Consider the following 16756-nt stretch of genomic DNA (forward strand, 5'->3'; position numbering starts at 1 on the left):
AAAAGAATGTAATTTTGAGTACTTGATGACATCGCGGCTTAATCAAGATCAATTAGAAGTATGTATTAATCGTTGGATTTTTATCAAATGAATAATTAAAAATTGTTATAGTAAATATTCTTTTTTTTTAATATTTGAATCTTATTTAATTTATAGAAGTTCTTCGGTATAATGCGGAGTGTTTGTCGTTGCAACGATCATCCGGATACAATCCTTTTCGGGCAAGTTTTTCGATTATTGTGTTCATATTCATTAGTCACGCCGCCGAAAGGGTCCAATGTCACAGCTGGTGAATTACTACAATCTTTAATGCAGTCCAAAGATTCTCTGGCTACAGCTAATGCATTAAAAAAATTGGCTGAATGAAATTGACGCTATTGTTGAAAATGGTATTTCTAGTAATAATTATTCGTCTAGTGATGATAATAATAATACATTTTCTCATCCAAATACCTCTGTGGCTAAAAACCCTTTGAAAGCTTGTTAGACGAAGATAGTGATGACGATAATGATGATACTATACCGTCATTTATTAGAAAACCATTCGAAAGTTTATTAGACGAAGATAGTGAGGATGATATAGAGGACGATGATGATTTGTATCACGATAATCATTATCCGTTCGAAAATTTAACTGAGGTTGACGATTCTTCTACTGAAAACAACATTAATCATCATAATCAAAATAAAATTAATATTGATTCAAATGAAAACTTTTTACAAAGTGAAAATGATTGGGAAGGAAGTAATAGTTTTCGTGATGACCAGCATTACCATCATGATTATGATGTTGTTTCCACCAGTGATGGTATAGTTGCTTATATTGCTGGATATGTTGCGAGAAAATTTCAGCGAATGACTTCTTGCTGTGAATGTATTGAAACATTACGCTCTGCGAATTCCTCTGAACGTGATCGGGTCATATAATTAATGAGCAATGGTGGATTAATTTTTCCCAGTGAAAATTTATTCAGACTAATTAAAAAATTGGAACAAATAGTTTTAACCGTAGTTGGTACTAAAACTGTTAAAATAAATACTATGCACCAAGTGCTAGAGAAAATAGCAAAAGCTAAATGCCTCCCCATCCTAGGATGTGATGAACACAAAAGGAGCTTACGGCTAAAATATTGAATAATTTTGTAATTATGAGAGGTAATTTTTAGCTAATCTTATCAACCGAACTCTTAACGAACGAAAGATGATGGCCAAGAAACATCGTAAAATTTCTAAACTAGCTTAACTTATTAAACTCTTCAGTAATATTCTACTTTCAACATATATACGCTTATTAATTAAGAATAAAATTACCTAAACTATTTGAATACTTTATTATTATTATTATTATTATTATTATTATTATTACTATTACTATTATTATTATCCCAATTCGCAACTAAAAATGAAATTTTAATGTTTTCTTTTGATAAATGTGATTGTACATTGCATTCCGCGTCATTTATTTAAAAACCTGACATTAGAGACACTTGCGCACTCTAGTGGTGAAAGATCTGTCCTCCAATTTTCGGACGCTTGTAATACATTACGATCGTCCTCCTTATATCTAGCCTCCGTGGTAAAATTAGTCAAAGTAAAAAAACATCGAGATCGACAGATGGCAAAAATCATGTTATGATTAATATATACTATAATAATTATAATTAAATTTTTAGTATTTGTATTGCAGTAATTACCATTAGTAAGATAAAAAATAATCGCTTGTAAAAGTAAACTGTTTAGTGTATTTATAAGTTTATATTAAATAATACTGTTAAAATAATGAAATAATCAAGTTATATCTTAATGAATAATAGATAAAATATATATACATCCTATACATAAGTATATATGTGTATAGATATATGTATATATATATATATATATATATATATATATATATATATATATATATCGGTCATAAATTACTCAGTACATGCATCGGACTCAGTAAAGAAAGACAGAGAAAGATATAGAGAGAAAACGAAAGAGAAACCAAGACCGAAACCGAGAGAAAGAACGAGATAGTTGCAAATGGAACATGGCGTTTGTTTCTTTAATATCCACCGAAAATTATACTTATTAATTAATTAATTACACTTGGTATATTATCGAACTTTTGGTCGATATTTTTTTTAATGAAAAAACAAAAAAAGTTGGTTTGAAAAAAAAAAATAATTGCAAATTTTGTTTATTACTGTGCTTGAATTAATGTTTTTTATTACTTTATTATAAAGTTTTTTTTATTTTAGTTAATTATGAAGATTTACAGTGGTGTTATCATCGATTTTATTGATATAATTTTATGAAATTAAATAAATAACAAATAATTAAAAATATATAATAAAATGACGTCACGTAGTTATACAAAATCATTCAGTCGTAAGGTGAATAGTGTTACACCTGGTAGCATTCAATTTGACAAGCTATTTCGGGAAAGTAGTAACCGCCCATCAGCTGCTAAATCGGCTGGTACTGTTGGCAAATGGGGTATAACATCATTTACATCAATACGGAGCACCAATATCAATGGTAATTATTTATTAAATTTATCTTTATTTACATATGACCGCTCGTTATTAAATCAATTGATGTTTCAATTTCAGGACGTAAAAATGAAATCCACAAGACTTTTGGTACAAAAAGAATGAAACTAGATTACGGTAATCAAAATGCTCAAGTAAACACTCCAAATCAGGATCCGTTTTCATTTGACACTGACATTGATCCGAAGACTGATTCACCAGTGACAGCATCAGTACCAACAGTGCCAGTAGTTAAGCCGAAGAAATTTTTCAAAAGTCGCAATGCCCCAGCAGCAGTGGACCCATCAAAGCTCGATTACAATCGGCAGTTACCAGTACCTGATCATCCCCAACCTGCGCAGCAACCTGCTCGTGCAAGAGCCCAAAAGCAAGCTGCACCTGCTAAGGTTGTATCAAAGCCGTACACACCAGTGCGTAAAATAAGCGAGTCTATGGACAGCAGCTCAAGTGATACGTCGACTCGCGAAGACGGCAAACCTCCAATAGTATTGAGAATTTGTAAGGGCACTGCTCGGCTAGTGTCTGGCGACAGCAAAGAAGTTGCCGAGTCCGAACCCGATACGTATAGAATAACACCGACAAGCCCATCAAAGGACTCGGTTAAAAGCAGCCCCGAGATTCCTGCTAAAGATCTGAAAAATTTATCCAAATTACAAACTACTCAGCCTACAGTCACAACAGTATCTATTCCTCTGGACGAAGATGTGCCAACTCGACGCACAACTCGTAGTCGTGCGAAAAATCTTAACTTGGATCTCACACCAACACTGTCTGCATCAGTATCCTTACCCGGATCTTCACCGGCGTCAACGGCTCAAAATTCATCTTCATCTTCATCTGGACTATCATTAACTCTACGTAAATCGATAACCGATTCAAATAACACTCTTATATCCCACTACGACATTGTAAAGACTGACTGTCCAAGCTATCAAACAAAAACACCTGTAGTGGAGCCGTTAATTGGTCGGAACCAGCCACTGCCAACAACAACTCAAGAACTTATTGATATTCTTTCCAACGAAGCTGCTGGAGATTCATCAGTGAGACCAATGCCAGCACCTGAACCAGAACCCGAGGTATCTGACCCTCAGGAGGAAAGTGTCGTTGAAGAGCAGTCTTCAATAGACTTACCGACAACTCTACCTGCAGAGTTTCAACCAGAACATCATCAGCTTGAGCCAGAGCCTGTATCAGGATTTGCATCCGATTACTCGCATACAACTCACGAGGAGCCAACTTATCCAGGATACACCTACCCAGCAGAGTCTACCGAGACAAAACCCGACAATGAGTATAATGAAGAACGACCAGCGGCAAAAGCTCTTGTTGACCAGGACTGGTTTTCTGGCAGTGAGGACAGCGAGACTGCCAGTGGTAACACTGAGATGGAAATTCAAACAAACGAACCGAGTTCTGTGTCAGTTGAACAACAACCAGCGGCTACTAAACCAGCTGTAAAAAAGGGAAGTATTTTTAAGAGTCGCTCAGCTGGGGCGACAAACGGCAACAAACGACGTGCACTTTACAAACACAAATGGTGTGACAATGATAAGGAATCAAATACTCCGGAAAGTACTGTGGCAAGTATTTCACCGCCAAGCGCTGCTTCTGAATCTACTAGCGGTGGGCCTAATGCAACATTTGATGAAATTGAAGACGAGACACTGACTCGCGTTGTGACTTATCCTGAGTACGATACGGAATTCGGTGACGACGCGGAAGCAATAACGAGCATCAGATGCGGGAAGAAGGTAAAGGGATTTTACACGGTGGTTAAGAACGTCAAGAAAGCCCACCAGATACAGGAAAGCGGAGAGTTTCAGGAGTTTAATGACGATGTTGAGTACATTTTAGATACACTGCGGGAAAACAATCCAAATGCAACTAGATGTCTGAGTGCAATCCGACTTGCCAGTAAATGTATGGCTCCGGCTTTTCGCATGCACGTAAGAGCACACGGTACCGTAGCTAAATTTTTCAAGGCTCTGCACGACGCTACCAAAGATCAGAGTCTTGGATTGTGTACGGCTACGGTGATGTTTGTGTTGAGCCAGGACCGTCTAGCTATGGACCTAGATAGGGACTGTCTCGAGCTAATGCTGAGCTTACTGGAATCAGACGCGAGTCACAAAGACGCTCTTGATGACTGTGGACTCAGTCGCACCGAGCTACAGAAGAATAAGGAAAAAGTTCGACAACTTTGTGCTGACATACAGGCTGAAGGCCACGCTAAGCATCTTAATTTAGATAATATCACCGTTGGCCAGCTTGCTATGGAGACACTCTTGAGTTTGACATCCAAGCGAGCCGGTGAATGGTTCAAAGAAGAACTCAGAGAACTTGGAGGGCTTGAACATATTGTTAAGACTATCACTGATTGCTATCGGTTTATCAAGGCCAGCAATGTCACGCGAACTGGTTGGTCAGAACCGCTCCTTGATAAACTTAGAAAAGTCGATAGGTGTTTGAGGGTACTGGAAAATGTCACTCACATGAATGAAGAGAACCAAGTTTACTTGCTTAATTATGAAATGGGTATTTTAGTTAGCACTATGGTCAGCTTGTATCATCTTTGCGGAATGGAAATTGTTATTTATCCTACTATTGATGTTAGCGATAAAACTTCAACTGGTGCTGTTATACGTGAATGTATTTTTGCTATTTTGAAGGTTCTTATTAATCTCACTCATCGATTCAATCGACAATGTAAGTTTTTTTTTTTTTTTTTTTTTTTTTAAAGTTCACGACTTCAAAAAATGGTCAATTATTAAAACGATATACAATTACATTTTAATAGAAAGAAATTAATAATAATTTTAATCACACATTTTTTGAAATTGTCAACTAAGTTATCAAAATTACCGAAATAAGTACTTTATTCAATTAAAAAGTAATTTAATTTCGTGACAATTATATTCTATAAAAAACAACATTAAAAAGATATTAAATTAAAAGTTGGAGGAAATGTAAGCTGGGAATTTTTTTTGTCAACAAAGTTGTCGAGAATTTAATTAACTTTTAATTGGGTACTTTATTCTTTATATTTATCTGAGAAGATATTTAAATTCATTCATTCATTTATTTTTAATTGATTATTTTATTCGATAAGCATGTTTCATTGAAAATAATTAGTGTGATATATTATTCATTATTATTGTGTAATTAATTTTATCACTTTTTTTTTTCACAGCTTTTGGCAGCAAATCAGTTGGATCGCAGAGTAATGTATTAGACTGCAGCTTGAATCTCTTATTACGAGTACCGGATTCATTACCGGAAGAAAAACGATTTGATATGATGATATTGACACTGATACTGTTGATTAATTTAATTGAACAGTGTGATGATAATAAAGAATTGCTCATTAAATCTCAAGCACCGCCGTCCCCTGAAAATTTGTTTGATCGTAAGTTTTTAAATGTGATAATTTAAATAATACAAAAAATTTGACTTGTATTTCATAATCTTGAAATTATTAATTTATTTAGATCAAGAAGGTGGCGTTGATGCGCTTATTGATTTATTCTATAAACAAGAAGAAATGGCACGTGGCGAGGAGCAAAAAACTGATGATATTCTCGATGGTAAAAAAGATACTGAACAACCAGAAGCTGTTTCAGCCCCGGCTAAGACACAAGAAGAATTCATTGCTGAGACTGTAGCTAAACGTAATGAATTTAATTTTTTATTCAATGTTTCAAAAGCCAAATAATTGATATTTAATTTTATTGTAACAATTTTTATTATAGTTTTGCAGAAAGCTAGTCGTCACATGGAACATACAATGATAGGTGCACACGTAGTACTTTTACTTGGCAATTTAATTATGGATAATGTAGTAAGTATTGTTTCAGTAATTTCAATAATTATTTATTTATCAAAATTTTAGACCCTGAAGCCTTAGCTCCCTAAAGGCCTTACATATAAATGAATACTTAGTAATAATAAAAGTAGCTAAACAGTAATGGAAATGATGATAATAATAAGACAGTAAGAATTAGAAAAGTAACGTAACTTTGTCTCAAAGCAAAGTTTATCTAAGTTACCATCTAATTATTTTAGTTCATAAAACAAAGAAAAGAAAAAAAAATGTAAATTTGAACATTTAGTAATGACACATTTAATTAAACAATAAAAAATTATTAATTTACGCATTTTTTCTTTTTTGCAGGAATATGAAACACTTGTACGTGATAAACTTCCCGATCACAATTTCTCATTAATGATATCTATACTGCAAAAATTCTATAATTTTATGAATTTGACGACATCGGTATGTATAAAATCTTTATTATTTATTTAGATAAAAATAAGGTAAAGTACTCAGTAGTTGAACAAGTTTTTAAGTTACAGTCCCCAGTCCTTAAAAACAAATAAAAAGTTAAAAAAAAAAAGAAACAAATCTATTTCAAGTAATAAATACAAAGTAATTAATATTAATTAATAAAAAATAAATTTATTTGAAAAAAATCAACACATAAAATTAAATGACATTAAATTTAGCTGCCACTTTACAAATTTTTAATTTTCTCTAACAAACAAATTTGTTCCAAAAAAATTATTTATAAAAAATTGCATTTATTATTTTAAAAATTTCTTCATGTCAATTTAAAAAAAATTTTCTTTTGTCATAATTTATTTATTACAAAAAATATTAAAATTATCAAATATCTACTAAATTAATTTTCATTAAAATTAAATAGCTCAATATTAATGAATTATTTTTACTTTCCTTAAAAATTGAACTTTGAAATTTCAACCTCACTTCTTTAATATTGACAGTTAGATTGCGTTTTTTTTTTTTTTTTTGTTATTTATTTTAATTTTAGCAGTTTTCAGTAAATTTGTGTGCGACAAGGATAGTTTGCGTGTGCCAAGTATAATTTACGTGCGACAAGTAAACTTGTCGCTCTCAAATAATAGTTTCATTTACGAAAAAACTCACGCGTAATTTTTAAATGGGCAAACAACTTTTTTTCAACCGCAATAGCGAGCGCTCAGAGACTACTTATTCCGCATAAGTAATTAAAAATACCCAGTAGTTGAACTCAGAATAGGTTTCAAAGTAAAACGTATTCGACCCTACTTTTAATTTATGAAGATGTAATTATTAGTTCAAATTAGTAATTTTCATGAAAATATAAAAAATTTTGGATTGAAGCGCAAAATAACGCAGACAATTGAATATTTATATTTTGACAACGTTTTTAAGATAAACTATGAAAGGAGTAGTAGTTGAACAATCAATTCTGATAAGCAGGAGTAGTTAAACACCCCGGGAGCAGTATTTAAACTAATAAAATATATGGCAAAAGGCACAGCAAAAATTTTCAATTGAAATATCAAAAAATTATAATATATTATTGATTAATATTAAAAATAATACTATGAATATTTAACATGTTCATTTAAAAATGAGAAATATGTGTATTTAATTTTTTAATTACATTTTTTATGAATGACAAAGCGAATTTTCAATTATAAATAAAAAAAACTCAATAATTTAAAGCTGTTAAAATTATACGGCCTTAGTTTGTTCAAGTTCTGGGTACCGCTATGAAAATTTGGAGGTAAAGTTAGACGCTCAAATTTAATACAAAAATTATAGTTAATGTCTGCAAAAAATATGTATAATTTCATTGGGTGGTACAGTTTTTTTTTACTTAAAATTATGATGTACCTTTTTTCTTACTAATTGTTCGATTTACAATTTAGTACTTTTTTTTCATGAAAAAAATAGCACCTATCAGCTATTATCGACATGTCAACTTTTAAGTTAACAAAAATATAATTGTTTTGGTTTATAATTGAAAAAACTTACAGACGTACTTTATAAGTGTTCAAGTACTGGGTACTTTACCTTAATACCGAACAATTACATACTAATCTTTTAAATACTTTTTTTTTTTTTTTTATCAGAGTGAAGCCAGTAATTTTGGTATTCACGCAACCGACAAAGTCCTTAAATTTTTAAAATTATCCGACGCTCGAGTTGAAGAGGATAAAAATGCTCTACCATTACCAGCACTCGAAGAATCAAGTATTATGTTAGATTTGTCTTCATCTTGATCGCAATATGGTGGGTGTATTTCAAGAGATTGTGTTCCGATTAACAGGTACGTTGACAGAGCCAAAGTTACAAGTGTCCAATAATGAAATTCATTTAAACAAACAATTAATTAAATAAATAAATAAATAAATAAATAAATAAATAAATAATAAACAGCAAATAAATAAATCACACTGTGGAAAAACCTGTTTTATAATGAATGCATATTTTGATATATTATATATTTATTGGTTCAAACTATTTATTGTAGTATTCACTTCAATCTAAAATGTATGAATAATTATTAATGAAATATGGCTTAATTTTTAAACAAATCATAAACAAAACTATTTTTGTTTAATTTCAATTTTAATCATAGTGACTTAAAAAATATATGTATGCATGAAAATACCTTCACCAATTTCTACACAATTTTTTAGAATTTTTTTTTTTTTTCGTTTAATTTTAAAACCATTTAATATTAGAAAATTTTTATTTTTTTTATTTAAAACAATAATTATTTGTTTTAACTTATAAATGATTAAGAACACTCACGTCGTATATAAATGTTGTAAACAAATAAAGTTAATAATTATTAATAAATAAAATATAAATTTTTTTCCAAGTGGCGAAGAAAAGATGATAATAATTGTAATAATTACAATATTGAATAATAGGATAAAAATTTGAAAATTGTTCACCTCAAATGCTTTGTTAATAAAAATTGCTGATTGACTTATTGTTAATTGATTAAAAGTTAATTATTGATATGAAATTTAATAAATAAAATTGATGATAAAGAGGTTGATATTTAAAATAATTAATTTAAATAATAAATAAATAAAAATAAAAGAGCGAAAGAACGATAAGCCACTGATTATTTTAAGGGTATAGTGTTACTGCAGTGTAAGTTTATTTTAATATTAAAAATTAAATAAATAAAAAAAAATAAATTTAATATTTAAGAATTGTAAATGTAAATTTATAAATTATAATAATTGTACCTTACATATTAAAAAAAAAGACAAATCAATTAACTGTTTTAACATTTTTATTTATCATTTTACCATTAAAGCGTTATGATTCTATCACAACTCGGAAATTGATAATTTTTTTCAATTTTTATTCATTCTAATTACAATAAATAGAATTTATTTGTAAATAAATATTTTTACAGAAATAATATTTTAATATTATCAACTTCTGACTGCTTATCATTAACAAAAAAAATATTAAGATCTCTTTGAATTTATAAGAAAATAAAGATAGACTTAAATTATTTACTATTTTAAGTAATTCGTGAATTAATTTATATTTTTAAGACCCGAAAAATTTCGTTTACACTAATTTAGCCAATTTGTTTAAATTCAAAAATTTATTTATTTAGTTGAAAAATTTTTTTAGAAAAACACCCATCAAAGTTTCCAAATATATATAACAATTATGGTTTCCGTTTTTTTCTTGAGAATAGACCTCGAAGCTTGTCAATTTCATTTTTAATGATGTGATTAATCGCTTCAGTCAACATTCTACATGGTTCCCAGCGTGGACTGTAAAGAACATTATGAACCGCATGTTTGGGAATTTCATTGATAAAGTTAATTTGATAACAAGACTGCAGAGTATACTTTGGTGGATCAGACGGAAACTTATTAGATAATTTAATGTGTAAAAAAAAAAAAAAGTCGTTATGTTTATTCAGTAATGAAATAAATGAAAAATCAGTAGAATCGTATTCCACGACGCTTCCACCGTACATTACTATAGCCGTAGCTATAAATCCCCGTTTTTTTTCATAGTTCTCAATAACAGAGTTTATTTTATCAGTTATTAGTTTTTTAATCTCTGGCACGTATTTCGAAAGACTTTTAGTTGTCATCAAGGGTGGTAAGTGAAGTGTGTTTGAATTACCAAGGATATCTTCTAAGCGGACTGACAAATATAAAATAGGCACTATACGATTCAAGGGGGCATTAAAATAAGTAACTTGCAGCATTATACCATCGTGATCTGTATTATCGGAATCACGTCGTGGTAATCGGGAAAAATCTAATGACATGCGAATGAAAAAACGTGCTTCAGTTGGTTCGATTGTGTCAGGTATTAGTACAACTTCGACATCCTCTTCACAGACTTCTGTGTCTTGTAATAAAGTGTTGTATTCAAGTGCCAGGCGCTCATGGATTTGAAGTTTTTCAACCTGGAATAAATATTTATTTAACAGAGTAAGTGTGGGTATTACTGCGGTTTTTTCGTTAGGTATTACTTCAAAAGCATTTTTATTAAATTTTTCAAAAATAACAATAGTTTTTTTTTTAAACCAAAGTTTAACTCATTATTGACTCAAAAAAAATCAAGAGTGCATTAAACTAATATTTTCTTTAAATAATAAGCATTTAAAAAAAAGTTCATATGCATGTATTTTACTGTGAGCATAAAAGAAGCTTGTCTCCATTATTGCGTACCAATTACTGCGTGCTTATTACTGCGGATGAAATTCAATGATAAACAACTTCGAGATCATATAAGAAATTAATAAAATATGTTTAAAAGATAATTATTTGTTTAATAAAATGAATGGATTAGAAAAACGTATTCCTGAAATAATTTTAATTCAGATCAATTAATAATAATGATCGGAATAATGATGTATAACATAACAAGCAGAGTTTTGATAGTAATCAAAAAAATTAGCTTTATCGAAGAAACACAAATCTTGATTAAAAAAATCATTTTGAATTTTATTAAATCAATCAGAAAAAATTTTGAATAAAATTACATTCACATAATTTGATGAAAATTTCTTGATTTAAAAGTTTTTCTGCTTAATTTAACACAACAAATTTTTTATTATAATGACGGCTTGTATTTTTTATCAACTTTGATTTAGTTGTTTTATTTTTTATCAATTTCTGTTTATAATTTATTTTTAACTAAGAGCAATTTGAAGGCAACTTGAACTGTCAATTGACAGGCAATATTTTCTTTTTAAGTTAGAATATATGAATTTTACACACGCAGTAATTGGCACAAACGCATACAAATAGAGGTGTTTCTATTCTACTGCGGATTATTGAAAACATTCGCAGTAATACAAGCATGTTCATTTTTTTGGTACCAATTACTGCGTCCTTAAATAAATAATATTAATTGATCAAAATTCAATTTTTAATGCATAACTGATATTAAAAAAGGGTTATCTTACTTTTATATGCAAAAAATTTTAAACTTGAACCATTTTATGTAAAAAAAAAGATCTTTTAGTAGCACCTCTTTTCGTACAGAAACTCACAAAAAAACTATAGTTTACTACCTGTTAGCCAGTTAATTTTAATTTATTAATACCAAATTGAATAATTGTTGTACGTGTAAAACTACTATGCAAATATTTTCTTGAAGATTTCAATTACAAGAAACAATTTTTTTTAATTCAAAAAGCTCAAGTACGATTTATTTATAATTGAAATAAAAAAATCCGCAGTAATACCCACATTTACCCTAGATGAATATTATTCTAAAGTACAATAAATTAATTAATTGAAAAATCTTGTTAATTAATTACCTGATATTTTCGATAGTAAATGACAAACTCCATGATAACTTTAACCAAACAATCAGGATCAGATGGATTCCAATTGACAAGACTTGGTACATTATTCTCGAGCTCTTCCAGATTAGGATCACATAGGAATGTTTTGTCGTCAAATTCAAAATCAGGCCCCAGTTCTGGATGCGACTGATCAAATAAAACCATCCAGCTCAGCATCTGATCAGCGTAAGGTATTGAAAATTTGAAACGGTCTGTTTCACTGTTGTTTTTACTGGAACTGCAGCCAACCAACGTTATTTTCTTCTGTTTAACACCTGCTTAAGATATAAATTTTAATTGAAAATATTTATCACTGATAATTAAGGTTAATTATTATTTTTACTTACCAAATGCTTTGGAGTTCACAACATTTCGAATTAGTGGCAAAAAAGCCGGAAAAACTTCAAAGCTTCTCGAGACATTTTTTTGCGTCTTTAATGAACCATAAGAATTTGTAGGATTCTCATAAAAACTGCTGTCATTATCCATCATTTTGTTAAAATTACTATGTAAAAAAATATATTGATGTAATTTTTTTTAAATACTTAGTGACAATGAAGTTGCATCAATCTATCACAATTTTTCTGTACTACTAAATTTTAATGCAACAAGACAAGTGACAATCATAATCATAATAATCATAACAACTAAAGGCTGGGTCTTGTGTCGTATAAAAGAAATTTTCGCGAATGGTCATTTGACCGAAATTATAGCAACCGCATCGCCACCTACAGAAAATTAAATTTTCCGTTTTATTATATTTAGAAGAGACAAATTTTCGATTGGACATTATCCGAAAATTATATTGACAATTTCTATAAGACTATTGTTCAGAAAAATATTTTACCGAAATGACAAAATCCGTAGTAATATATAAATAGAAAGTTTTATTTTCCGTTTTGTAATGTTTAGAAAAATCAATTCTCGATTGGACACTATCCGAAAAATGATTGTAGCAAAGAGCATTAGATAATAGAGAAATTTTTATTTTCCACTCAGTATAATAAACAGTAGGCAATGAAGAAAATTTTTAGAAAAGAAATTTTTCAGAGTGCGAATGAAAAGAAAAGATAAATTCATACGGCTGTTTAAAATGTGATCATTTTTATATACATGTATATCAATTATTTAAGAAAACTCATTTAATTCCATTGACACCAAGTTATGCATGTTACTAAAGAAAAAAAACTATCAACTGGGAAATGTATATAATTCTTATATTTTGAAAATTTTATATTTACTATAAAATGAAGAATGTGAATGTTAATTCATAGTAATAAAAGGATGTTTATTTTTATGAAAATTTTTTGTTTTAATTTATTAAATATACTATTATTGTACATTTAACATCAATAATATTGACAAAATTTAATAGGAAAAAGATATTTATTTTATTTTATTTGTTTATTACATCAATTAATAATTTAGTAGTAATGAAAAACTTATTATTTATGACAATACTTTTATGGAATTATTTTAAAATAATAATAATTAAAATAAATTATTTTATTCTATAGGCATCAAGAAATTGTTAATATCGTCAATGTTGGTCCAAATATTATTATTATGAAAAGCTTTGGACGTGTGACTGGCACAATGTAAAAAATTATCAATCTCCAATGTCCCATTATCATATAGGTCCCACAAATATTGGATCATTTCATTTTTTAAAACAATTTTCTTGTCTGCAGTTCTCCGAATTTTTAAATTGTTCTCCAATGATGACTTTTCAATTGCTGTTAACTCTTGAAGTGCAGCAATACCTTCTGAATATATTAATATAAAATAAAAGTTTTCAATTTAACATTTAATTCAAGAGTAGATTATTATTAGGCTGTCAGTAAAACTATTACCTGTAAATTCCCAAATCTGTGGATGAGATCCCAATTTCCATTTAAGTGTTCTGTGATAGGATTCCAGATAATTATTTGTTCTTATGGTGTTTCTATAACAACTAAATCTGTGAGGTTTAATAACTTTGAGCCAGTAGCTTGAAAAATAATTTGTCAATCCTTTGAATAATTCGCTCAATGTTTTATGATCGTTGAGGAGACACGTAAAAGCTTTTTTGATGTCATTTTCCGGTAAAAGAGCCAAACTCAAAAGTTTTCTGATAAAAAGTTTCATGTCATCTCTCTCTTCAATTAAAATATCCAATTTCATATCTCTAATTTTTCTAAGTATCGCCTGCAACAATATGATTGTTAAATAATTGACTATTACCTGTAGCAAGTAGTTAATAATATTAAATTGAATTACTGTGGATGTTGAACTTTTTTGTTCATAATAATTTATACAAATGTATATATTGATACATACGTAGTCTAAAAAAATATTTTACAATACATAATTGAATCCAATTATTCACAACTAAAATGTCAATCATACATATTAAATAAAAGTTTTTAAATTTTTTTGCTTCAATTATATAAATCATTTGTAAATTGCATATTCTGGAGGATCTACGATCAGTTACTTGTAAATATATTTGAATAATATTTAAATAATTATAATTATTTAATTAACAGAAAAATTTTACATACCAATTACAATATACTTTTTTTTCTGTTGAGTAATATAGAGAAAATAAAAAAGATTTGAAACCCAGATTTAGAAAACTAATTTGATATTATTTCAAACAAATTTTAACTATTTAAAAGCATCGAATTTGAATTCTATATAGATAATAATATATTTAACAAGTTAATATAATAATTGTAAATTTCATATTTGAAATAAGTAATACTGTACTTGTATTAAATGGAAATTGCAGCCTTCTGTTTGAATATTGGCATAGCATATGTCCCGTTGGCGGGAAAAAGCTGCTCTGCCTGCACCAAGTACTTACGCGGAAGTGGACGGTTTTCTCCATACAAACGAGTAGGAATTTTTACGTTCATATTCAGTAGGTCCACACGACCCACGTATGTTCGAAGTATTTGCACTCTCTGATGAAGTTATGGTTATTTATGATGCAAACTTTATGCGTAATTTCAAGATTGACAAATTATATATTACTACTACTACTAAAATCATACCCGAAATTAACACATCAAAGTATTTGACTATCGTGTTGGGTCAAATGAAGAAATATGTAAGTATCGGTAAATTTAAAAACAAAAACAATGTCTGCTACTTCTTTCTTAATGATCAGATAATTATTTTGCCATAGGTTTTTCCGTTGATATGGACACTATCAAAAAATTATTCATCTACAACTGTAAAAAATGTGGTTCAAAAAATAAAAGACCTGCTGACTGATTGTAACGTGACCTATGATACAATTTACTACGACGCTTTTTACAATTTGATGAAAAGCGTCAATGAAATTTTTCCAGAAATACCAGAAAAAAAATATTCTTTTGACAGCTACTGCAAAGTAAGTAGAAAAATAAATTTTTTATTTTAGTTCATTTTATTTTATTAAAAAATAAATTTTTTAATTAAGTTCATTAATTTCTGTTGTTACTTTTGTGCACTGTAAAAGACTTCAACATTAGAGAATAAAATTTTCTAACCAGGGTAACAATTCTGAAGAGCTTCGTATTCTTTACTTGGGTAGTTAAATTCTTATTCAACTAAGAATATTGTTTCTAATTTAATACATTTTACTTGATTTAAGAATTCTAAGTATGGGTTCAAGACAATATTCAAAATTATACTCTTCCCTATTCAATTGCTGTATTTAATTTATTTAATTTTCTTAGCGTAATTTTAATTGTTATAATAGAAACTCTAATGAAAAAAATCAACTGAAAAGTATTGAAAATAATGAAAATTGAATTTTTTTAATAAAAACAAAAAATATTATATTATTTTAATGTTTCTATAGATTTTGCGTGCAGTCCCTTGTGGAAATAAATCTCTGAAAAAACTCTTGAAAAGTCTTTATAACTCTGAATAAGACTTTTCAAAAGTCTTCACATCCTTATCTAAGTAAAGGAAAGACTTAATAAGTCTTCAAAACTCTGCAAAACTCCTAAAAAGTTAAATTTTTCCTGCAATTTCGGACTTTCTCAGAGAATTATTAAGACTTGATAAGACTTATTCAGTTTTACAGGAAAAGAAGAGAATATTTCTTTTTAAAAAAATTACTTATCAGAATTAGAGAAAATTGAAAATAAACTATAAAAAAAGAATTAATGCATGTTTAAAAAAATTTTTTTAAATAATATTTTCATCACGAAAATACTTTGATAGGCATCGAATCAGTCACAGTTGAGCAAGTTAAAACATCAACAGCAAATGAAGTGCACTCGATGTTGGAAACAGATACTACTAAATGAGTAAATCTTCAATCGGTATTTAATTTGGACTATCAAATATTTAAGTCAATTTTCTGGGTAGGAAAGAATTTTCTATCCACACGCTGTCTGCTGGAATTAATTGATACTAAACATATTTTAGTTAACGAATTTACAGTTAGAACCTTTGAGTGTTCTTAGATTCTAATAGGTGGCGGGTGATAAGTCTTATCAAGTCTTAATAACTCTTTGAGAAAGTCCGAAATTGCAAGGAAAATTTAACTTTTTAAGAGTTTTGCAGAGTTTTGAAGACTTATTAAGTCTTTCC

At 28.9% G+C, this 16756-nt stretch overlaps 3 protein-coding genes across 4 annotated transcripts; 1 reads left to right on the top strand and 2 right to left on the bottom strand.

Annotated features, from left to right (window-relative positions):
- The first annotated feature begins 1949 nt into the window (after positions 1-1949).
- Positions 1950-9628, top strand: Wapl (cohesin release factor wings apart-like). The gene is made up of 7 exons (XM_074257797.1): positions 1950-2529; positions 2604-5252; positions 5737-5952; positions 6035-6214; positions 6296-6384; positions 6718-6819; positions 8466-9628. Exons 1-7 carry the CDS (start codon positions 2346-2348, stop codon positions 8613-8615), a joined length of 3570 nt encoding a protein of 1189 aa, XP_074113898.1. The 5' UTR covers positions 1950-2345; the 3' UTR covers positions 8616-9628.
- Positions 9629-9951: 323 nt separating this feature from the next.
- On the bottom strand, positions 9952-12811 carry LOC141536972 (BRISC and BRCA1-A complex member 2). Of its 2 annotated transcripts, none has more exons than XM_074257801.1 (3): positions 12532-12811; positions 12158-12459; positions 9952-10795 (listed from the first exon to the last, which is right to left on the bottom strand). In XM_074257801.1, the coding sequence occupies exons 1-3, from the start codon at positions 12674-12676 to the stop codon at positions 10037-10039; spliced, it is 1206 nt and encodes a 401-aa protein (XP_074113902.1). In that variant the 5' UTR covers positions 12677-12811; the 3' UTR covers positions 9952-10036. The 2 variants fall into 2 exon arrangements, with proteins under 2 accessions (XP_074113902.1, XP_074113901.1); XM_074257800.1 differs by having other exon boundaries at positions 12158-12462.
- Positions 12812-12933: 122 nt separating this feature from the next.
- Positions 12934-14536, bottom strand: LOC141536974 (uncharacterized). Its single transcript, XM_074257810.1, has 2 exons — positions 14038-14536; positions 12934-13950 (listed from the first exon to the last, which is right to left on the bottom strand). The coding sequence occupies exons 1-2, from the start codon at positions 14345-14347 to the stop codon at positions 13691-13693; spliced, it is 570 nt and encodes a 189-aa protein (XP_074113911.1). The 5' UTR covers positions 14348-14536; the 3' UTR covers positions 12934-13690.
- Positions 14537-16756: the final 2220 nt, after the last annotated feature.

Source organism: Cotesia typhae, unplaced genomic scaffold (genome assembly GCF_013202065.1).
Source record: "Cotesia typhae breed Kobodo isofemale line unplaced genomic scaffold, CoteBio_Ctyphae scaffold_45, whole genome shotgun sequence".
Taxonomy (NCBI): Eukaryota; Metazoa; Arthropoda; class Insecta; order Hymenoptera; family Braconidae; genus Cotesia; species Cotesia typhae.

Bases quoted from the DNA above. Each gene is read 5' to 3' on its own strand.
- Wapl (XM_074257797.1), top strand. From the start codon at position 2,346: ATGACGTCACGTAGTTATACAAAATCATTCAGTCGTAAGGTGAATAGT. The intron at 2,530-2,603 runs GTAATTATTTAT...TTTCAATTTCAG, and splicing joins ACGGAGCACCAATATCAATG to GACGTAAAAATGAAATCCAC. The intron at 5,253-5,736 runs GTAAGTTTTTTT...TTTTTTTCACAG, and splicing joins TCATCGATTCAATCGACAAT to CTTTTGGCAGCAAATCAGTT.
- LOC141536972 (XM_074257800.1), bottom strand. From the start codon at position 12,676: ATGATGGATAATGACAGCAGTTTTTATGAGAATCCTACAAATTCTTAT. The intron at 12,463-12,531 runs GTAAGTAAAAAT...TTATATCTTAAG, and splicing joins TGTGAACTCCAAAGCATTTG to CAGGTGTTAAACAGAAGAAA. The intron at 10,796-12,157 runs GTAATTAATTAA...TATTTATTCCAG, and splicing joins TTTACTATCGAAAATATCAG to GTTGAAAAACTTCAAATCCA.
- LOC141536974 (XM_074257810.1), bottom strand. From the start codon at position 14,347: ATGAAATTGGATATTTTAATTGAAGAGAGAGATGACATGAAACTTTTT. The intron at 13,951-14,037 runs GTAATAGTTTTA...TAATATATTCAG, and splicing joins ACAGATTTGGGAATTTACAG to AAGGTATTGCTGCACTTCAA.